Below are 24754 nucleotides of genomic sequence, written 5' to 3' on the forward strand. Positions count from 1 at the left end.
TGCATTGGGGACCATCCATGCAGCGGGCCAGACCCATTCAACTTGAATGGGTCCGTGGTCTGTCCGCACTGCAAAAAAATATGACATGTCATGTTATTTGCGGTGTGGAACAATGGAAAGACTCTGTAGTGCTTCCGGTGTTCCGTTCTGTAACTCCGTTCCGCATCTCCGGAATTGCGGGCCCAACGGCCGTGTGCATGAGGCCTAAGAAGCAGGGGTGGATGTGCCTCTTTATAACTCTGGAGCATCCACCGCCAGGTATAAAATCCCGGTCTTAATAAATGACCCCCTAAATTTCTAAACTGATGTTTGAGAATAAAAAGTAGTATTAGTGCCATATGTATTGGTTAAGCCAAACGGACTGCCCCTATTTCCTGCACATGATGTGTTCAGTTGCATAATCTTACATTTACCATCAACTGACCTTTCAGGTTTCTCCTTCTTAGCAATTTCCACATCAGTTGGGCCAATGAATTCTCTCCATGCAGGGATCACATCTTCATCTCCCAACTTCGAAATAATGAGGACATGACACGGACCACTTGACATAAACTGCACCAGCTCCTGGAACTTCTCCTAGCCAAACAAGAAATACATAAAAAATAAATAAATCAATTTGACAAGTACAGCTGATCCTAATGATATTAAAAGGAACCTGTCACCATGAGAATGCAAACATAAATGACATCACTATGCAAGTATGCCACATTAAGTGGTTAATTCAGTGATGCCACACTAGAGGTCGTAGCCAAAGGTTCACACACCTTGCTGCTCATGTTGTGCCCTCTTCCTGCCCTTTGACTATGGCCAGTTTGTAGGAAAAGCAGAGAGAAGGCCACGGCACTCACAGGAGCGCAGGTGCCTTCTTGAACAGCTGATAGGCGGGGGTCCCGGGTGTCAGACCCTACCCATCAGATAAAGAAAGAGCTGCATTAAAGAAGTAACGGTACAGGCAACCACACCATAATGGCCCGATTGTGACAGCTGCAACCCCTATAGTTAATCCACTGGTCGCAGTAAAGTAATAATGCAAATACAGTTGCAGTAGAGCAGAGGAAGGATAATACACAGAGCAAGAATGCAGCAGGCAATTGTGGAGCTCCACAACAAAACTTGAAATAGCGCCCGCACTCTTCCATCATCCATAGTCACCACTAAGTGCAACATACCTCTGTGTGAAGATACCTCCCTTAAAGGGGTTTTCCAAGATTTTTATACCTGGGACCCCTGACAATCAGATGTGCCGTGGCCTTCTCTCTGCTTTTCCTAGGCTGAGTGACGACACATTTATGTGTCACGTGGCCTAGGAGCAGCTCAGCTCCATTCAAGTGAACGCGGCTGAGTGTGATAGAAAGCATAGCCGCTATAGAATGTACCTGAGCTGTGCCAGGATAGGTCTTCAGTATTAAAATCTCAGAAAACCCTTTTAATTGTTGACCCCATAGATGCTGCTATGTCTGCTACACTTGTACCTATGAACATGATGAAAATAAACAGCATATGCCAATCTTTTCTACCGTTGAAGAATAGGCCTTGAAGTGAATGTACATGGCCTAATTAATTAATCAGTTTCCACATGTTCACATTGAAGTATTTTCCGATCTCTCACATGGCTTTTGTAAACATGTAGCATTTAAATTGTGCAGGAACCAGAATCGCACACTGCAGGCAGTATACATGCCAGGCCCCGGCACATCAGAGCAAGGACTTCTGGTATCTGTAATATATGAGAAACGAGTAAAGGCCGAGGTACACAAACTGATGGAGCAGGCGATTGTCAGGAACGAAGCCTTCCTTCCCGACAACTGCCTGCTTGTCCGTGGAGGCAGAAGCTGCATTTACATGTAGCAATTCCCTCCACTGTATGGGGAAAGGCCACCACTAATGCCATTGCTCATCCCCATGCAGATTAATTTTTTCTAGGCAGCAGATCGTTGTTCACATAGCATGATCTGCTGCCCACAAATGATAATTCAGGGGTCCACTCGACATCTACTGTTTCACCTGATGAATGAATGCTACACTGCTCATCGGGTGATTGGCGGCACCATTACAGGTGCAGATTATTGGGGATGAGTGTTTATGAGAGAACATTCGCCCCAGATAAGTGTAAAGGGCCTTAAGTGTATAAACCAAGTCTTGATTTGCTGTATCGAGCACTTACCTCTCCTGCTCTGTGTTTATAAAAGTCTCTGGCTTCAGACTCTGTCATAGTTCTTTCTTCATTGGCCAAGATCTCAAACCCGGCTTCTTGTATCTGAAAATTGCAAGTGTAAAGCAGTCATTTTGCTAACTCCATGCAAATAATTAAAAAGCTTTAAGAGGTATTCCCATCACAGACAATGGGGACATACACCAAGAACGGAGCGGGAAGAGCGGTGTCTGGGTTTCGTGGGGTCCGGCCACTGCCAATCGCTCTACTCACACAAGTGAATGGGAGCGCACCACACTTGCGCGGCCACCACTCCTAATTATTTCTATGGAGCAGACGGAAATACCCGAGCCAGTGCTCGGCTATTTTTGGCGGGCCCATAGAAATGAATGGAGGGTGGCTGTGCATGCCACCACTTTTCCCTGTTCCGTTATCGGTGTAGGTGTGGGTCCCAGAGATCTGGTCATTCTTTCCAATTAAGGGAACGGTTAGTAAATGGTTGGCAAGGAACAGGGCTAACCACCCTGTTCCTCCCCTCTTGGTAGGAGTGGGCTGGCCCTGCTTCCTGCCAGGAGGGGGAGTTCCTGCCCTGACACAGAAAGGAGAGGAAGCATGTGCCAGAGATCCTGCTTACAGATTCTTTACAGATTCTCCAGAGAGATCAACTTAATTGCGCCTCAAGTTAATCTCTGAGAAGACAGACAGTGGAGTGAACAGCTACAACCAGCATTAAAGGCACTGCTGTGAGGTAAGGGACTACAGTTAAGACACCCATCAAGCAGAATACTATTAAGCCAATACTATACAAGTGCAAAATTTCATCCATCAAACCTGCCTCCATAATCCTTGCTGGTGCCAGAAAATTGCACTTGAAGTCAGCTGCTACTGGTTGTATTTGAAGCTCTACGTTGCATTCAGCACAAGAGACTTTTATGCGTTTAATTCTGACCTCATTATTTAATATTGCATTTCCACTGCACCAATCCCCAAGGAACAACGGCCAGAGGAGTACACATTGACACAACACTTCATCAGGGCCACTAATGCTCTTATCCTGTACAGGGCTTCGAATATGCCAAATAATAATATCATATTATCATAACTCACCTATCAATGGAACATTTCAACCTGACAATCCTTACCTTCATAATGATTTCATCTGCCTTCCCATGAGCAACAGCATCAGGTTTAATGATGGCTACTGTGTAAGATTTTCCTGATGGAACTGCGATAGGAGGGGGAAAAGAAGAAATGTAATTCTATAGCAGATACAGCTATAATACACCTGACTTAATAGGGTGTATGCATCCTGAAATCACCATGTGTTATAGTATATGTAATTGACCTCCCATGTTAAAACTCATAATGTGTATATACAAATCAAATTTTTTCTTTCAGAATATTAGTGTAAAAGGGGAAATACCGGTAAGTATTTATTTTTCATAAAGGTATTTCCCAGTATGTGGAATAAGCTTCATAAGATTAACATGATGGTAAATGGTGTAACTTCTATAGAGACAGAACATGCGACTAGTATAGAGCCTAGAAGGGGCCTGACATTTAGCAGCTTTAAAAGCTTCCTGACACAGTCACCACTAGTGGGAGCATACCGCATAGGGATTTATACAGTTACTATAGAGTTCAATCAGGGCTGTATAAATTTATATGTGCATAGCTCCCTCTAGTGGTGGATGCAGGCATCGAGAGTTCCATCATTTACAATGGGAAAGAAAGCAGTGAATTTGGAGCTCACAGGAGGAGATGAAACAGTGTATTTATGCCAGTCTCATGTACAGATAAATTGAAAACTTTGTGTCTCACAGGGGATTAATAATTTTCATCACTTTAAGGGTGCCTTAATACATAGCATTTTTTAAAGACAAAATTATTGCACATTTTTATTTTCTTATTACTAAAGAGAATAGGCGAAAACTCCATGCATGTCAGCCAAACGTAGAGCACACATCACCCATCATTTTTATATGTATCAAACATGTAACAGTAGAGAATCAGGCAGTCACACATGTAAGAGTCCCACGTGTGGCCCGGCATTCAATTATGCACACCACGACCGCGCATCGGAACATCAGCATGTATGTACATAACGCACACCTAATACCACAAAGGATCTCTTAAGCAATAAGAGCAATAATGCCCCGAGCACGGTTTATTACAGTTTAAAACAGTATATTTCAATTCAGTCACTTTTATAGTGGGCATGAGATAGATAAATGTGGTTATATTATGCATATGGTTATACACGATGGGGCACATTTATTAAGACCCGCGTTTTAGACATGCTGGCCCGGTGTCTACATAACTTCAGTGTATCTACCGCCAATTCTAAATGTAAGGCAGCTTCCTAGCTGCCTTACATTTACACCATTTTCTATGCCTAAACCAGGACTTTTTTATCCACTACAAATATGCTCTTCTGAATGGAGACCTAACGGATCCCATTACAGTTTATGGGGTCTGTTAGGCTTTGTTTGCTTCAGTTATGTGCCATATGCATGACTTCCGTTATTCTCATTCTTCTGCTCCTATAACGGAGCAAAAGAATGGAAATAAGAAGACGTGCAGATGTGAAAGTAGCCTAAAAGGACTGAAACGTTGTGCTGGTGAACAAAGGCCACTACTATTGAACATTTTTTGGGAGTGCTGTGAATTTTCTTCTAATATATACCATATATATATATATATATATATATATACACACACACACACACACATACCGTATATATCTATATTTATCATCATAATTCCAAATTACCAGGCCTACCTTTAAGAGACAATACAAGGGCATACCATTGCATCCAGGAACCAGCACTGCTGTACTCTACATGCTCACCAGATAGTGGGGTATATATAATACATATCGACTCCTTATATTCACTCACCCAGTTCTTCATCTTCATTCTGAGCAGGGAGAGGGGATAACTCTTCTTCTTCCTCCAGAAGTGTCTCATCTTTTATCTAGTAATTCAGGACCAGTATAGGGAGTAATAAACACTATTTTAGGTCTGGTTTTTATCATGCATCATACATATATGCAGACATCTTCTCAGTCCCCAAAAAAACATTCTAGTGTAAAACTGTGTCCGTTTTGCGGTCCGCAAAACGCAGATCCACAAAACACAGATGCCAGCCGTGTGCAATCCACACTTTGCGGAACTGAACGTCCGGCCCTCAATAGAGCAGTCCTATCCTAGGACATGTTCTGATTGGAGCACACCACACACTGCTATCATCAAAACTGCAAACTCAGTAAGCATGGAGATAAAGACTGTACATTTACTGAGACTATCAAATGGGAGGAAACAGTCAGCATTTCTGAGCACACTATTTAGGAAATAAAATACACATATTAGGGTACTTTCACACTTGCGGCAGAGTTATCCGGCAAGCAGTTCCGTCGCCGGAACTGCCTGCCGGATCAGGCAATCTGCATGCAAACGGAAAGCATTTGTAGACGGATCCGGATGCGGATTCGTCTTACAAATGCATTGCAAGAACGGATCCATCTCGCGGTTTGTCATCCGGAGAAATGGATCCGTTATATATTTTTTTCACATTTTTACCGGTCTGCGCATGCGTATCCGCAATAGACCCGGCCTGCACCCCCATAGAAATGCCTATTCTTGTCCGCAATTGTGGACAAGAATAGAACATGTTCTATTTTTTTCAGGAGCCGCGGACTGGAAGATCGGCAGCACTCTCCATTCACATAGAGAATGAATGGTCCGCACCCGTTCTGCAATTTGCGGAACGGATGTGGACCCATTATTACAGATGTGTGAATAAAGCCTTAGGCCTCATGCACACGACAGTTTTTTTTCACGGTCCGAAAAAACGGGGTCCGTGGGTCCGTGATCCGTGACCGTTTTTTCGTCCGTGGGTCTTCCTTGATTTTTGGAGGATCCACGGACATGAAAAAAAAGTCGTTTTGGCGTCCGCCTGGCCGTGCGGAGGCAAACGGATCCGTCCTGAATTACAATGCAAGTCAATAGGGACGGATCCGTTTGAAGTTGACACAATATGGTGCCATTTCAAACGGATCCGTCCCCATTGACTTTCAATGTAAAGTCTGGAGTTCTTTTATACCATCGGATTGGAGTTTTCTCCAATCCGATGGTATATTTTAACTTGAAGCGTCCCCATCACCATGGGAACGCCTCTATGTTAGAATATACTGTCGGATATGAGCTACATCGTGAAAATCAGATCCGACAGTATATTCTAACACAGAGGCGTTCCCATGGTGATGGGGACGCTTCAGGTTAGAATATACTGAAAAACTGTGTACATGACTGCCCCCTGCTGCCTGGCAGGTGCTGACAGGCAGCAGGGGGCAGACCCCCCCCCCCCCCCTGTTTTTAACTCATTGGTGGCCAGTGCGGCCGCCCCCCCTCCCTCCCCTGTAGTTAACTCATTGGTGGCCAGTGCGGCCGCCCCCCCCCCCTCCCTCCCCTGTGCGGCCGCCCCCCCCCCTCCCTCCCCTGTGCGGCCGCCCCCCCCCCTCCCTCCCCTGTAGTAAACTCGTTGGTGTCCAGTGGGCCCCCCCTCCCTCCCCTGTAGTTAACTCATTGGTGGCCAGTGCGGCCGCCCCCCCCCTCCCTCCCCTGTGCGGCCGCCCCCCCCCTCCCTCCCCTGTAGTAAACTCGTTGGTGTCCAGTGGGCCCCCCCTCCCTCCCCTGTAGTTAACTCGTTGGTGGCCAGTGGGCCCCCCTCCGTCCGCTATAGATAACTCATTGGTGTCCAGTGGGCCCCCCCTCCGTCCGCTATAGATAACTCATTGGTGTCCAGTGGGCCCCCCCTCCCTCCGCTGTAGATAACTCGTTGGTGGCCAGTGGGCCCTCTCCCCTCCCTCCCCCTCCTAATTAAAATCGCCCCCCTATCATTGGTGGCAGTGGTGAGTACCGATCGGAGTCCCAGTGTAATCGCTGGGGCTCCGATCGGTAACCATGGCAACCGGGAAGCTACTGCAGTCCCGTTTGCCATGGTAGCTTAGCAATTTGTAGAAGCTTCATACTTACCTGAAGAGCTGCGATGTCTGTGACCGGCCGGGAGCTCCTCCTACTGGTAAGTGAAAGGTCTGTGCGGCGCATTGCTTATAGCACAGACCTGTCACTTACCAGTAGGAGGAGCTCCCGGCCGGTCACAGACATCGCTGCTCTTCAGGTAAGTATAAAGCTTCTACAAATTGCTAAGCTACCATGGCAACCGGGACTGCAGTAGCGTCCCGGTTGCCATGGTTACCGATCGGAGCCCCAGCGATTACACTGGGACTCCGATCGGTACTCACCACTGCCACCAATGATAGGGGGGCGATTTTAATTAGGAGGGGGTGGGAGGGGAGAGGGCCCACTGGCCACCAATGAGTTATCTATAGCGGACGGAGGGGGGGCCCACTGGACACCAATTAGTTAACTACAGGGGAGGGAGGGGGGGCTGGCTACCAAGAAGTTAACTACAGGGGAGGGAGGGGGGGGGGCGGCCGCACTGGCCACAAATGAGTTAAAAACAGGGGGGGGGGGGTGTGCCCCCTGCTGCCTGGCAGCACCTGCCAGGCAGCAGGGGGCAGTCATGTACACAGTTTTTCAGTATATTCTAACCTGAAGCGTCCCCATCACCATGGGAACGCCTCTGTGTTAGAATATACTGTCGGATCTGAGTTTTCGCGAAGTGAAAACTCACCTCTGAAAAAGCTTTTATGCAGACGGATCTTCGGATCCGTCTGTATGAAAGCAACCTACGGCCACGGATCACGGACACGGATGCCAATCTTGTGTGCATCCGTGTTCTTTCACGGACCCATTGACTTGAATGGGTCCGTGAACCGTTGTCCGTCAAAAAAATAGTATTTTTTTGACGGACAGGATACACGGATCACGGCCTCGGCTGCAAAACGGTGCATTTTCCGATTTTTCCACGGACCCATTGAAAGTCAATGGGTCCGCGAAAAAAAACGGAAAACGGCACAACGGCCACGGATGCACACAACGGTCGTGTGCATGAGGCCTTAGTCTGTTTCAAAATTAGAAATGTAAGTTTGATCTCGAAGTCCCCATCCTGAAACTATATATACAGCATGAGACCAAGCTGGGGGTGCTTTATTCTTATGTGACATAAATCATCATTTATACAGCACTATCTGTTATCATTTAAAAACAGTAAGACCTCTCACCACATTACGTTCCAGGCCATGATTTAACACTTTCTTCTCTGCTTCAAGCTGATCAAGGATAGTTTTTTGCAGCAATGGAGCATTGGCACCTCTCACTACCGCAACCAGATCTCCTCCCTTCCAAGATACAATGCACATTAGTAAAGGGGAAAGTAGAAAATCCGAACACATAAAAACTTCACTGATGTTATCTTCTTTGCAAATTTAGATAATAAGGGCTCATTCAGACGACCGTATATTTGTGTCCGCATCTTTTCCTGCAATTTTGCAGAATGGATGCGGACCTATTCATTTCATTGTGTGCTGTCCACATCCATGCCTCCGTTCCGCGGCCGCGCAAAAAAACATATCCTATTCTTGTCCATTTTTGCGGACAAGAATAGGCATTTCTATCATAGGGAAGGATGGTCCGATCCGCAAAATGCGTATCTGTGTTTTGTGGATCCGATCATCTGAATGAGCCCTAACAGCGCTGCTTCATTCGCTGACTTGTCTCCTGCATTGGTAGGGGATGGTGCCCGTTAAAGTCTGTCCCCTGGGGTATGCAGTCCAATTTAAAAAGGACCTGCCGTCTCTGCTGACATTTTTTATTTTTTTTGCAAATATATTCATCCTCCATAAAACCACAAGTCTAGAGCATCTTTACTTAAAGGGGTTGTCCCACCTCAAACATTGGTGTCATATTGCTAGGATATGCCACTAATGTCAGATAGGTGCAGAAGATAGGTGGTCACTCTGCCTGAAAAATACTCATTCTAGTCAAAATGTCGCATTCTTGGTGAATAAATTAGGAATTGCATTGAAGGCATCGAGTGCTGCAGTATTTCTCCCAAATCCTTGATTATCAGGGGCCTTCTGGGCTGAGGCCTAACACTGCTGGCACCGCCACTCCATGGGCTTAACGGTAGTGCTGCTTAATTTTGGATATTACAACGAAGAGAGCGGCAGCACTAATACAATGGGCCTGTGGACATGTGAGTGCAGTTTCTTTTATTTGACAGCACAGATTAAGTTAGATCCGAGGCCGAACAACCCCTTTAAATACATAACTAAATATACACCCTTTGCATTCTTACTTGAACACTTCCATAAAAATATGTACATAATTCCCCAAAATGTGCTATAATCATTGAGATTTACAAAATAACGGATATACTGTGATTTAAACATACATTATAGAAGACCTTGCTACTTGCTGTGGTAACAGAGAACACAGAATATGGCGGACCACATAGTCCTCTGTGTTCACGAGGGGAGCACTTGAACTAACTGGCACACAACATGCTTACCTAGTTTACCATGCAGTGCGGGTCCTAACATTACCTGGCGTCGTGCAGGGTAAAGGAGGTAGCATAATTCGGGTACCAGGTCCTGCACCCAGCTAAGTAGTGTGGAGGGTATCATACGGCAAGGAGAAACTATATTTTTCTGGCAGAGCAAATCTGCATAAAAGAAAAGAAAAAAAAAAGAACTTACCGCAAAGAAAAGGAAGGTTGGTTCACATTTGCCTCTGTATTTCTCAAGGGCATCGATGCCATCAGCTTCAGCCTAGTCAACAGGATGCAATAATTGTTACAAAAAGCTAAATTCTACAAGGATGCAAACAAATGTTACAGGGAAATAAAAACCTAACGCTATTTTCACACTTGCGTTGTTGTTTTCCGGTATTGAGATCCAGCAGAGGAGCCTAAAAAAAAAAAATGATCTGTCACCCATTGACTTTTAATGTATTTAGTGACAGATGCATTTTTTTTCCATTTTGATTTCACACAACCACATCCTAACGGAACGGATGCATCCTGAGGTGCAAAATCAAAATGGATCAGTTTATTTCCGGTACTGAGATCCTCTGCCGGATCTCAATACGAGAATTAACAACGTAAGTGTGAAAGTAGCCTAAGGCTGGGTTCACACTTGAGCGTTGCGCAAACGCGCGTTTTACGCGCGTTTTTGACGCACATTTTTATGCGCGTTTTTGTAATAGCAAACGCGCGTTTGACGCGCGTTTGTGTGATTCACTACAGTGTCCTATGGCCACAAACGCCCCAAAAGTCGCTCATGTACTTTTTGGAGCGTCGGGCGTTTTACAGCGCGATCGTACGCGCTGTAAAACGCCCAAGTGTGAACCATTCCCATAGGGAATCATTGGTTTCTCCTTGTTGAGCGTTTTACAGCGCGTAGGAACGCGCTGTAAAACGCTCAGGTGTGAACCCAGCCTCACCTGGGTTTTTAGGTCTTTGTTTTACCCCTCTATGTTTTAAATGCCTTTGAATGGAGAAAAAGAGAGCAACTGTGCGGCTGCATCCCCCTCTTCCTGACTTTTGGAGACTTCTGAGCATTTACTTTATTATAACTATATTCCCAAATAGCTTTCATTAGTTATAATGGCTCCTAATTTCTCATTGGGAGAAATTAATTTGGCCGCCGTCCTATTAGTACACACAAAACCTGTCATAACCACACAGGAGGACAAGTCACTGCAGAACACTGAGGTAAAGAGCCGCCTAATCCTCCTCTCTGCTCTGCTTGTCAGAGATTATGATCCTGAATACAGCTGATAAAATCTCCAGCGGAATCTCTGTAGGAATGGAGTACATGAAGAGACATAAAGTACAGACAGGACAGGCTGTCATAATGGAGACTGCATACAAGTTCTGCTGCTCATTACCCACATCCTCACCTCATCATATAAAACTGTATTCGACAAGCAAAGCAGAGAGGAGGATGAGGCAGCTCTTTACCTCAGTGTTCTGAAGTAACTTGTCTTGCTGTGTGATTAGGACAGGTTTTGTATGCACCAACAGGATGGCGGACATTTTATTTCCCTAGACAAAACGAGCCATTATAAATAATGGAAGGTATTTGGAAATATATTTATAATAAAGTAATAGTTAAGTATTTTCATTTTCTTAATTCCCGGAGATCTTCTTTAATATGGTCATGTGCATGAGGCCAGTGTCTGATATAGTCACAGGTAATACGGCTTTAGATTTTAAAATTATTATAATGATAATGCTTTGAATTCATCTCATGGTGCAGTTCTTACCACAGCAAACTGCAGGAGGTCATCCCCCAGTTCATTTTTGATTTTTCGGAACAGACTCACAGTTGTTTTGCATGGACCACACCAGGCCTGATAGACGTCCACCACTAATAAGAAAACCAGCGACACAGTAAGAAGAAACACAATCCAGCCTCTTTCCATTGGTTAGGTTGTCCACACTGTACAATCTCTTACTGTTAGAAGAAAACCCTGACAATAAGGCTGTGTTCACACCGAGGTTTTTTTCTACATGGATTCCAGTATGGATTAAATAGGAAAACTGCACCATAGTTCATTTGGTGCATAATTTATTCCATACGTAGACTGAAAATCCGTGACTTGGAAAAACAAAAGGGACATGTTTATTGTTGGCTTGAATTCTGCATGGAAATTTTCCACTGAAATCAATAAGGTAGGGGGGGGGGGGGGGCCTAAAAACCGTATCAGAATCTGCATTACAAACTGCGCGTTCATTGAAAACTGCATCAGAAACTTATTTTGCACTTTTTATGCATTAGGTTTTTTCTGCCTGCATAAAACACCACGTGAACATGCCCTAATGCTATGTTCACATCTGTGGCTGGTACTGTCATATTTGAGAGGGTGAACAGCGCAGTATGTAGAGCTGTCCAAGCAATAGACACCATGACAGAACCCAGGCAGACCCCATTATAAATCATTGGGGTCTATCTGGTGCCGCTGGTGTCTGCCGTGTGACGGATTCAGCACATAATGGTAACCACAATGAAAATGTGGACACAGCCGACACTGATCAGAGGGTCAGGATATCCCTCTACAGGGACCTACACCAATAGGCTGAATCTGTCAGGAAATCTAGCAGTAACGGTCCTTTTTAATGGACCAACGTGGGCAGATCGGGAACTTAAAGGGAATTGGAAAAATAAATAAAAGTGGCCCTATGTTGCAGGTGGGTCCAAATTGACAGAAGGAGGGGCAACACAAGTAGCCAGGGATAGCAAAAGTAGGCGGGGCCTGAAATACTGTAGTGCAGCACTAAATACCACCCCAGCAGAACCAAATAGCACAGTGCAACACAAAATACTGCCTCCCTCGCCACAGTATTCAACTGCATCACCATCCTGATGATGGTGCCCGCGGAGGTTGACCAGATGCATAGGTGCCTGATGGTTCTAGCAATAATTAATGCTTAGAGCATCAGATCATTATGTTCCTGGCTGGCGGCTTTGAAGAGGGCACGGGTGGCCCCCTGGGCATCGGCCCACTGGGAAATTTCCCTTTAGGGTTTATGGCCAATCCACCTTTGTGATCGATGTTACAATCAATAGACAGGGAGAAACCATCTGTTTCTGATAATTGCCTGCTAGTCAAACAAGATGAGAGCTGTGCTTACATGAAGCAATCATCTTCTGTGTATGGGGACAAATGCGCTCTACTGTGATCGCTCTTCCCCATATGTAATCATTGCTTCTGGCCTGGGCAGCGGATGACAGTTTACAGAGGGTGATGTGCTGCACAGAAACAATGATTTTTAATGCCACACAAATGGCATGATCACCTAATTGGTTAATCGCTGGCACTTTACAAAGGCCGATTAACGGGAACGAGTGATTTACTGTCCCCCAATACTTGGCCCAGTTATAGTTAAGGGTACTTTCACACTAGCATTTTTTTTCCGGAATCGAGTTCCGTCACAGGAGCTCAATACCGGAAAAGAGGATCAGTTTTATCCTAATGCATTCTGAATGGAGAGCAATCCGTTCAGGATGCATCAGTTCAGTCCCTCTTACGTTTTTTGGATGGAGAAAATACCGCATCATGCGCAGTTTTCTCTCCGGCCAAAAATACTGAACACTTGCCGGAATGCCGGATCCGCTATTAATTTACATTGAAGTGTATTAGTGCCGGATCTGGCATTAAGTGTTCCGGCAAAACGGATCCGGCTCTCCAGTCTGCGCATGCGCAGACCTTTAAAAATGCAAAAAAAAAATATATACCTGATCCGTTTTTCCAGATGACACCGGAGAGATGGATCCGGTATTTCAATGCATTTGTCAGACTAATCCGGATGACAAATAACATCAGTTTGCGTCCAGATTGCCGGCGACGGAACTGCCTGCTGGACTCCTCTGCCGCAAGTGTGAAAGTACCCTTAGTGTTCAATAACTGTCCAGAGACTCTAAGTATCTGAGAGTGACTGGGTACTCTTAATATCTCGAGGCTCGGCAATGGACCAGAATAATTTACAGCTATGCCTTCATCTGCCCCTTTAAGGGTAGGTTCACGCTTGCATTAAACGGATATGGCAGGCTGTTCTGGCAAAGCCTCACTGGATCTGGCCTAGCCTGATACTGCCGTTCACCGACAGACTATAATGGGATTGGGCCGCTTTCCGGCATGAGTGTATGCAACAGTTTTTGCTGTAAAGTGGCCGGATCCCATTACAATGGGGTCTAGCAGTGAAAGGCAGTATCCAGCTAGGTTGGAACAGGCTGTCTCTCTGCCGGATCCGTTTAACGCAAGTGTGAACCTACCCTTAGTCTCCAAGGCCAAAGGGCTGACAGTAAAAATCTCTGGGTTTCCCATGATTGCAACTACTGAAATCTGGTACAGATCAGCGTCTCATCGCTCTTTGCTCTGTGCATGCTCCGAGATCTAGGCCCGGCTGTCGGATCATAGTCATTACAGCCTGCACCTCTGTATCTTTGTCTTTTACGGTGAATAGACAAAGTTTGCCAAAAATACAGCGCTTGTGACCTGGCACATGGCATCATTTTTCCGTTTAGCACTTCTGAAAACAACAAAGAGGATTTTCTAAAATGTGTATTCTCTCCATCTTACCTAGAAGTCCTTTGGATGACAGCACCTCTTCCCATTGTTCCTGATTATTTATGGCTATCTGAAAATTGCAAAAATGGATGTTACTATTACTAATATGGTCATATGATAGCATACTGATTAGAGAAACATGATGTAGAAGCCATAGCTCAGTGCATGGCGCGCATTGTCCGACGGGCTTGGTCTGTCTTACACAAATTATAGTGCAAAACTCCAGGCACTCATCCACCATGTAGACCCCTGACACTCCTTTTGGAGGTCTCTGGAAACAGGAGAAAACTGAAAATAAAACTCATTGGGGGTCATTTACAAAGACCGTTTTTTTTCTTTTACGCCGGTCTTTTACTCCCCTTTCACGCTGGCTTTGCCGGCAGAAGATGAACCAAATTTATGATGAGGCAAATAGGTGCACCTTCAGTCACCTGGAGTCATTTTTCACCAACATTTACACCTTTTTTCAGGTTTTATTGGTAAATTTGTGAGGGCCAAAATCCCGGACCCAGGCACGGCCTCCACACTCTTTTGTGTCGATTGTGGCACAAAAACACCTGTGACACAAAATATTGTCATATGAGTTCAAAAAGGGGGTAGTGCAACATTTTTACGCCAAAAACTGGTGTAAAAATTTTCATAAATGACCCCCTTTTTTTGTCTGGGACCTCTAATGATGAGAACCTGACTGCATATCAGCTGCAGAGGGAATGTATAATGACATGATGCTCATGGAAGTCAATGAGCGCCCACCTACCAGGAGGTATTGACTCTCCTTAAAGGGGCTGTCTAGGAAAAACGAACTGTCCGCATCCGTAGTTCCGTTCCACGGCCCTGCCAAAAATATAGAGCATGTCCTATTCTTGTCCACAGCCACGGAAAAGAATAGGCATTTCTATCATAGCGTTGGTCTGTAAAATGCAGAATGTACATAGTCGGAGTCCATGTTTTGCGGATCCGCAATTTCCAGACTGCAAAACACTTGCGGACGTGTGAATGGACCCTTAGAGTAATGAGACCCGCGTTGCCCATCCAATCTTGTATTTATTAACACCGAAAAAATAGCAACGTTTCGACCCAGAGGTCTTTATCAAGCTACGTCCACTACTCCACACAGCGCTCGTCATGTCAATTGCTCTTCTAGTTTGAGACACTAAGCCATTACCAGCTAACTGCTTGGCATGGGTCATCCCCAAGTCCTGGCGCTTGTGCAGGCGCATGCAGTGCTATAAACCCTTTCTTATGTGCACGTGTCAAGACTGGGGACTGGATTATGTTACCATCCACAAGAGTCCGGAGGTGACATGCACAGTGTCTCTGCTTGGATCGGAAAAGAGAGAAGAGCTCAGTGATGAACCTGATGGTGGAAGCGCAGTGTGGAGCAGTGGACGTGATGGGACTTTAGGTCTTATAATGCAGACATTGCAGTAAATAAAGTACATTAGAAAGTTAAAATGGGTTAAAGTGGGAAAAAGTAGGTTACATGACCCTTATTTTTTCAAGATCAATCCCTTTAAGGAGACCAGCTCTGTATGGAAAGTGATAATAATATGCCAAGTCAACGGTTGTGACTGAATCTGACTGTGTGGGGGTGAAGGGGTGGTCACCGTCTGTATTAGGCCTCATGCACACGACCGTTGTTGTGTTCCGTTCGGCAAAATGGGGTTCCGTTGCTCCGTGATCCGTTTCCGCTTTTGTTTCCGTGTGTCTTCCTTTTTTTTTAGAGGATCACCAGACATGAAGGAAAGTAAAAAAAGTCTAAGTCAAGTTTGCCATGCAAATGATAGGAAAAGAGCGGACGCGGATGACAATCTTGTGTGCCTCCGCGTTTTTTCACGGTCCCATTGACTTTTTTCCGTGAAAAAAATAGGACAGGTTATATTTTTTGGACGGACTGGAACCATGGATCACGGACGCGGATGACAAACGGTGCATTAGCCGAGTTTTCAATGGACCCATTGAAAGTCAATGGGTTCGCAGAAAATCACGAAAAATGGAACAACGGACACGGACTGAAACAACGGTCGTTTGCATGAGGCCTTAGAGTACATTCACAAGACCGAATTTATAGGTCCGCATCTGTTCTACAATTTTGCGGACCGGATGCGGACACATTTACCTCAATGGGGCCGCAAAACTTCCGGACAGCACAGTGTGTACTGTCCGCATTCGCACGTCCGTTACGCGGCCATGCAAAAAAAGATCGCAGGCAATTGCAGACAAGGAATTTCTATCATAGGGCTGGCGGCATGAGTTCAGCATTTTGCGGAACGCACACGGCCGGTGTCCATGTTTTAAAGAAACACAATTTGTGAACTGCTAAACACGTACAGTGGTGTGAATGTACCCTTAAAGGGGTTATCCGACCCCTGAAGTGCCCTCTCCCCTCACCCATATGCTCGGGCCCCTCACACACACAATGTACTTACCTCGCTCCCCGACACCCACGTTGCTTCTGACGCCCACACGGCCGCCCCTGCATCTCCCCATTGTGCGGATAAAAACATCCGGCATCAGGTGGGACCAGCCAATAGTAGGCGGTGATGGGGACAAGCCTCCTTAGTGTCACCCGCGATGCTAGGAAGGCTCGTTCCCGTCACCGCCTGCTATTGGCTGCCCCCCCTCTGGATAATCTATCATCCAGATTGTCATCAGTATTGCTTCAGGATTTCATCCAGATTTACATGTGTATTCTTTCCTCTCTGCATTTTTTATAAACTCCCATAGACTGTAATGTGCGTATTTGGAAGCTCTGTTCATTATCCAATAGCAGGCTGCGACAGGGACGAGCGGGGAGCAGGAGTGACACGGGTGCCGGGGAGCGGGGTAAGTATTATCTATAGGAGGGGTCTGGGCATTAGCGGGGTCATTATAGGGTTTGGATAACCCCTTTAACTTTAGGCTACTTTCACACTAGCATTTTTTGCGGATCCGTCATGGATCTGCAAAAAAGCTTCTGTTACAATAATACAACCGCATGCACCCGTCATGAACGGATCCGGTTGCATTATGTCTTCTATAGCCATGACGAATCCGTCTTGAACACCATTGAAAGTCAATGGGGGACGGATCCGTTTTCTATTGTGTCAGAGAAAACGGATCCGTCCCCATTGACTTACATTGTGTGTCAGGACGGATCCGTCTCGCTCCGCATTCCCAGGACGGACAGAAAAATGCTGCAGGCAGCGTTTTGGTGTCTGCCTCCAGAGGGGAATGGTGACTGAACGGAGGAGGCAAACTGATGTATTCTGAGCGGATCCTTTTCCATTCAGAATGCATTAGGGCAAACTGATCCGTTTTGGACCGCTTGTGAGAGCCCTGAACGGATCCGGAAATCTGTATGCTAACGGATATCATTTGTAGACGGATCCGGGTGCGGATCTGTCTGACAAATGCATTGAAATTCCGGATCCGCCTCTCCGGTGTCATCTGGAAAAACAGATCCGGTATTTATTTTTGCATTTTTAAAAATCTGCACATGCGAACGGAATGCTCTCCATTCAGAATGCAGATAAAACTGAAGCTTTTATTTCAGGTATTGAGCACCTGTGATGGAATTCAATACCGGAAAAGAATAACGCTAGTGTGAATGTACCCTAACAGCAGCAGATTCCGGCACATAAAATCCGACCCATATACGGATTCAGTGGTATGAAGTGCTATGCCAATGATGGAATATTGATCAGTGTAATGCCGCAGGTACATTTCGGCAGAGGTCCTGTCTCACCTGCAGAACGATGTCTTTCTTCTTGCCGGCCATGTCTACCGCAGGACACGTCGCCTCTTACGGGTCTCGGGCTCAGTTCGGCGTCTCCTAGGAGAAACAACGCTGTCCTCTGGTCTCCATGACAATACAAGCATAGGGGCGTGTCCAAACCCCTTACTCTGGATGGACGTGGTGCGCAGCCAATGGCAGAGAAGAAGAGGCGGGAACTGAGACAGCCAAGCAGTTTCCCGCCAGTACTAGCTGCAGCGCAGAGTTGAGGAGTTAGAGCTGCTGTGGGCGCGCCCTGACTGACCGCCATGCAAGTCAACGAGGAGTTCGAAAAGCTGTATGTGTTCAGCGCCGTGATGCGATTTATGTGTGAACATGCAGTTATGAGTAATTTGTGCGCTCTGCTCCTGGGAAAGGCTTATTCTCCTGGTTGTCAGGGCTAAACCCCATGCATAGGCCGCGGGAGACGCTATGCCTGACCTGCTGGGAGGGAGCACGGGTCTCCAAGGCCATTGGAGGATCCTGGTATTTTCTAAGCCCTTAGACCAAGGTCATAGAAAATAGCAGGGTCCTAGAAAAGTTTCTAAAATATCCCTCCCCCCCCCCCTCAGAGTAACCTGCTGCCTAGTACCACAGTAATATGGCTCCTCAAGATGCCAGCCCTTTAACCCCTTCCTGACTTCTGTTGCACATGTCTTGCAGATGTTCTTTTTTTTTTTCTCCATAATGCCATCTTAGGAGCATAGGGGGCACTACAGGCGCAGGTTTTTATTTTTGTTTATCCACAGGAGTGCTTTCACACGCTGCAGATTTTGTGGCAGAAAGTTCCGCTACTGAAAATCAATTCCATTCATTTGAATGGGGCGGTAAGCACATGGATTTCTGCAAGCAATATTAAAGGGTTTATGTCACCTGAAAAATGGGCATTGTGCTAATGTCAGCTGAACAGAACTATATTAGTACCATCTCGCTGCCTAAAGCCATTATTGTGAAAACAAACTTTTATACTAATTAGCCTCTAGGGGGGGGGGGGGGCTCCGTTCGCCCCACCTCTTTTCACGCCCTTCTTTTGATTGACAGGGCCATGCAGCGCTGCTCTCCTCCCGCCGGCTGTGTCTGCACTGTAAATCTCGCACCGTTCAGCCGCCGAGCGTCCTTCCCTCACTGTGCCGAATGTTGAACGGCATGAGATTTTTCTAGTAGACATGGTTGGTGGGAGGAGAGCAGTGCTTCCCTGTCAATCAAGAGGAGAAGGGCGTGAAAAGAGGTGGGCAAACGGAGCCTCTAGGAGCAGGTGACAGAAACCCTTTAACCACCTCAGCCCCCCTAGCTTAAAGGGAACCTGACACCAGTTTTATGGTGTCCTAACTAAGGGCAACATAAATAAGTAACTGATTCTCTTAGCAAAAATCTGGGTCACTTTCTTTAATTGACCCAGTCAATCTGCCAACATCTTGCATTGAAAAGCTCCAGCTGATAATGATGAGTCATGAATATTTATGAGCTCCTGACTGCCCGCCCACCTGCTGCTGAATGGCAGTTATTTTCCACATGAATCAGCAGCAGGTGGGCAGGGGAGTGGCTATAGCATGAATTAAATATACGCTGGACTCAATGACATCACGCCAGACTCCAATCAGCTCATTAGCATGTGGCATCTTTGTGTGTATATTATGAGGTAACGATCTGTCACACCAGTAAGTGAATACATCTAAAGTACTTGATTGTATATAATTAGATTATAATCACATGACGGGTTCCCTTTAAACCCCCTTAATGACCAGACCACTTTTTACAATTCTGCACCACACTACTTTCACTGTTTATTGCTCGGTCATGCAACTTACCACCCAAATGAATTTTACCTCCTTTTCTTCTCACTAATAGAGCTTTTATTTGGTGGCATTTCATTGCTGCTGACATTTTTACATTTTTTTATATTAATCGAAATTTACCGGGGTTTTTTTGCAAAAAAAAGACATTTTTCACTTTCAGTTGTAAAATTTTTCAAATAAAACTACATTTCTATATACATTTTTATCTAAATGTATTGTTCTACATGTCTTTGATAAAAAAAATGGTTTGGGTAAAAGTTATAGCGTTTACAAACTATGGTACAAAAAATTTGAATTTCTGCTTTTTGAAGCAGCTCTGACTTTCTGAGCACCTGTCATGTTTCCTGAGGTTCTACAATGCCCAGACAGTAGAAAACCCCCACAAATGACCCCATTTCGGAAAGTAGACACCCTAAGGTATTAGCTCATGGGCATAGTGAGTTCATAGAACTTTTTATTTTTTGTCACAAGTTAGCGAAAAATTATGATTTTTTTTTCTTCTGCCTGGAAACGTGTGCCGCCTCTGTGCCTGGAAACGTGTGCCGCGGCTGACACTTGCCTCCTACTGGTGTCATGAAATCTCAATGGAGTACCTCAATGAAAACAAGCAAATAACACCATATCAGCATGGCTTCGTGAGGGATCGGTCATGTCAAACTAATTTAATCCGTTTCTATGAGGAGGTAAGTTCTAGACTTGACAGCGGCGAATCAATGGATGTCGTATATCTGGACTTCTCCAAAGCATTTGACACTGTACCGCATAAAAGGTTAGTATATAAAATGAGAATGCTCGGACTGGGAGAAAACGTCTCTATGTGGGTAAGTGGCTGAGTGATAGAAAACAGAGGGTGGTTATTACCGGTACACACTCAGATTGGGTCACTGTCACTAGTGGGGTACCTCAGGGGTCAGTATTGGGCCCTTTCCTCTTCAATATATTTATGAATGATCTTGTAGAAGGCTTGCACAGTAAAATATACATTTTTGCAGATGACACTAAAATGTGTAAAGTAATTGACACAGAAGAGGACAATATACTGCTACAGATGGATCTGGATAGATTAGAGGCTTGGGCAGATAAGTGGCAGATGAGGTTCAACACTGACAAATGTAAAGTTTTGCACATGGGAAGGAATAATGCAAATCCCCCGTACATAGTAAATGGTAAAACACTGGGTAACACTGACATGGAAAAGGACCTAGGAATGTTAATAAACAGCAAACTAAGCAGTAAAAACCAGTGTCGGACAGCTGCTGCCAAGGCCAATAAGATAATGGGTTGCATCAAAAGGGGCATAGATGCCCGTGATGAGAACATAGTCCTACCACTTTACAAATCATTAGTCAGACCACACATGGAGTACTGTGTACAGTTCTGGGCTCCTGTGAACAAAGCAGACATAGCAGAGCTGGAGAGGGTTCAGAGGAGGGCCACTAAAGTAATAACTGAAATGGGGCAACTACAATACCATGAAAGATTATCAACATTAGGGTTATTCACTTTAGAAAAAAGACGACTCGGGAGATCTAATTACTATGTATAAATATATCAGGGGGCAGTACAGAGATCTATCCCATCATCTGTTTATCCCCAGGACGAGGGGACATCCTCTGCGTCTGGAGGAAAGAAGGTTTGTACACAAACATAGAAGAGGAGTCTTTACGGTAAGAGCAGTGAGACTATGGAACTCTCTGCCTGAGGAGGTGGTGATGGTGAGTACAATAAACGAGTTCAAGAGGGGCCTGGATGTGTTTCTGGAGTGTAATAATATTACAGGCTATAGCTACTAGAGACGGGTCGTTGATCCAGGGAGTTATCCGATTGGAGTCGGGAAGGAATTTTTTCCCCCTTAAGTGGGGAAAATTGGCTTCTACCTCAGTTTTTTTTTTGCCTTCCTCTGGATTAACTTGCAGGATAACAGGCTGAACTGGATGGACAAATGTCTTTTTTCGGCCTTATATACTATGTTACATAAAAGTAAGTTAAGTTGAAGCTAAAGGGGTCCTAAGGTGAAGACCTCAGGTAAGGACCCAGTGTGATAGGAGTAGCCTACAGTGCCTATTTACGATATATAGTTTAGCGCAAAGCTGTATTGGAGCCACATTCCTCCAGGGACAATGTGGACAATATTAATAGAAATTGTATGTAACTCAAGGAGTACAAGACATATGTGTACAGGCCATGTAATTTATAGGTTAAAGTATACTCTACACCTGGAGATAGTATGGGTCAGCCTGAAGTTAAGGGAACATTAGTGTGACCAGAGAACTGAAATTTAGTGAAGATCCTACCCCGACCTGTTAGGGTCCATTCACACATTCGTATGTGTTTTGCGGATCTGACTAGGTCATTCCAACACATTTACATGTTTCCCCTTTGGTTTCACACGGGCGTTGCAAGGAAAAGGTGCGGGTGCGTTGCAGGAACATGCGTGAATTTTCCTCTTGAGTGCAAAACAATTGTAATGTGTTTTGCACGCGCGTGAGAAAAATCGGCATGTTTGGTACCCAAACCCGAACTTCTTCACAGAAGTTCGGGCTTGGGATCAGTGTTCTGTAGATTGTATTATTTTCCCTTATAACATGGTTATAAGGGAAAATAATAGCATTCTGAATACAGAATGCATAGTACAATAGCGCTGGAGGAGTTAAAAATAATAATAATTTAACTCGCCTTAATCCACTTGCTCGCGCAGCCGGCATCTCTTCTGTCTTTCTTTGCTGATTGCAGTCAAAGGACCTGTGGTGACATCACTCCGGTCATCACATGGTCCGTCACATGATCTTTTACCATGGGGATGGATCATGTGATGACCGGAGTGATGTCACCACAGGTTCAGAATGCTATTATTTTCCCTTATAACCATGTTATAAGGGAAAATAATAAAATTATCGGGTCCCCATCCCGATCGTCTCCTAGCAACCGTGCGTGAAAATCGCACCACATCTGCACTTGCTTGCGGATGCTTGTGATTTTCACGCAGCCCTATTCACTTCTATGGGGCCTGTGTTGCGTGGAAAACGCACAATATAGAACATGCTGCGATTTTCACACAATGCACAAGTGATGCGTGAAAATCACCGCTCGGGTGCACAGCCCCATAGAAATGAATGGGTCCAGATTCAGTGCTGGTGCAATGCGTTCAACTCGCGCATTGCACCCGCGCGGAATACTCGCCCCTGTGGACCTTAAACCACACGTGTGTGTTTGGGGTCATTGTCCTGCTGGAAGGTGAACCTCTGTCCTAGCCTCAAATCATGCACAGAGTGGTACAGGTTTTGCTCAAGAATATCCCTGTATTTAACACCATCCATCTGTCCCTCAACTCTGACCAGTTTTCTAGTCCTGGCTGCTGAAAAACACCCCCACAGCATGATGCTGCCACCACCATGTTTCACTGTGGTGATGGTGTTCTTAGGCCCCTTTCACACGGGCGATTTTTCCGTGCGGATGCGAAGCGTGAAGTGAACGTGTGGCACCTGCACTGAATCCTGACCCATTCATTTCTATGGGGCTGTGCACATAAGCGGTGATTTTCACGCATCACTTGTGCGTTGAGTAAAAATCTCAGCATGCTCTATATTGTGCGTTTTTCACGCGACGCAGGCCCCATAGAAGTGAATGGGGCTGGCAAAAAAACGCAGTAAATCCGGATACCATGCGTTGCGTTTTTCACGCTTGTAACTAAGCAACACTTCAGAATTTAAAGACAGGAAGTAGGCGTTTTTTAGCGTCTGTCTGCGTCAGTTTGGTGTCTGAGAAGAGGGAGAAATTAGGAAATGAATAAAATAAGCACTCACCACCTGGTTATCAATAGTTTATCTCTTCACATTTTTAAAAAAATTATATTAGCAACACATATAACATTAAAACATAATTGCATAGATATTGGTGGATGTAACTGATGAATATAGCTGATGAATCTAGCTGATAACTATAGTTAATAAATATCGCTGATCTCTTGGTGTCTGGAATAAATATCCTGCCTCAGGTATACCTAATACATTAGCACCATATGTAATAATAGATAAAAATAAATAAACAAATAAATACAGATAAATATAAAGATATCAAAAGGTATTTCCAAAAGTGTCCATAGTGTGGCAAAACTATTCAAATAGTTCCAAAATTATTTCCAAAATATATTAATTCACAAGAACAAGTGTCAAGGTAAAAATGCTGAAACAAAGTGTCAAGATATTATTCAATGTGATGAGAATCCTCGTGCAGTATAAAATATCCAGACAAGCAAATTGAAGACTTAGGATAGATGTTTGAATCTCCCAATATCCGTCAGTGTTTTCACTGCTGGCAATCAATATAGCATGGAGGTTAGATATTAATATATGGGGTTAGGTATTAGTATATAGGGGTTGCGTCTGGGGCGTCCCCCTGATGCTCACCCTCTTACCTTCCCCTGCGTGATGTTCGCTGCTTTTAGGTGGTCAGCTTCGGTGCGACTCGCTGTGTATCGCCGCTGAATATGGTAAAAACGATAGTTGCTTTCGGCGTTGTTTGTTGGTCTCGTGGCCTTCCTCTGACATCATCAAACCTCGTCTGGTTTGCGTGTCATTCTCCCGGCAACTCTCGTATTAGCTCGCGATGGATTCGAGCCCTACTTCTGATTATGGATAAGTGTATGCGTCGATCCGTGTAGGGAACGATTTGCTCAAATACACTTTCTTTGGATTCTCTCCTAGGTCTAGATGGGTAGTTGGTCCTCTCCAAATCAGGCCAAACTTTTCCAGCCCTTGCGGAGTGAAAAAATGCCCAAATCACCACACGTCATTGACGTTGAAAAACTGATTGTCCTGGTGCAGGAGAGGCCCTGCATCTGGGATCTTTGGGCTGCCGAGTATCAGGACCGCTACAAAAAGGATGCTGCCTGGACGGAAATTACCCAGGAACTTTTTGCCCCAATCTGGGAGAAGACACAAGGCCCAAGTAGAAGGAATTTAAGTAAGTACATAATGTATACCATGTTTGAGGCTTTCAGTACTCCCTAGTATAT

The 24754-nt window shown here is 45.1% G+C and overlaps 1 protein-coding gene across 1 annotated transcript in view; it reads right to left on the minus strand.

The window, feature by feature from the left end:
• The window catches only part of NME9 (NME/NM23 family member 9), a 37560-nt gene extending 19545 nt beyond the window's left edge, over nucleotides 1-18015 (minus strand). Inside the window, exons 1-9 of the mRNA XM_044273875.1 lie at nucleotides 17918-18015; nucleotides 14203-14260; nucleotides 11386-11489; nucleotides 9816-9887; nucleotides 8340-8456; nucleotides 5053-5128; nucleotides 3295-3377; nucleotides 2165-2257; nucleotides 425-576 (exon numbers count right to left, since the gene is read on the minus strand). Coding sequence (XP_044129810.1) covers nucleotides 425-576; nucleotides 2165-2257; nucleotides 3295-3377; nucleotides 5053-5128; nucleotides 8340-8456; nucleotides 9816-9887; nucleotides 11386-11489; nucleotides 14203-14260; nucleotides 17918-17950 — 788 coding nt within the window. The 5' untranslated portion in view covers nucleotides 17951-18015. The remainder of the gene's footprint in view (nucleotides 1-424; nucleotides 577-2164; nucleotides 2258-3294; nucleotides 3378-5052; nucleotides 5129-8339; nucleotides 8457-9815; nucleotides 9888-11385; nucleotides 11490-14202; nucleotides 14261-17917) is intronic.
• Between the last annotated feature and the right edge of the window lie 6739 nt (nucleotides 18016-24754).

The sequence above is a fragment of the Bufo gargarizans genome, unplaced genomic scaffold (assembly GCF_014858855.1).
Source record: "Bufo gargarizans isolate SCDJY-AF-19 unplaced genomic scaffold, ASM1485885v1 original_scaffold_1260_pilon, whole genome shotgun sequence".
Lineage (NCBI taxonomy): Eukaryota > Metazoa > Chordata > Amphibia > Anura > Bufonidae > Bufo > Bufo gargarizans.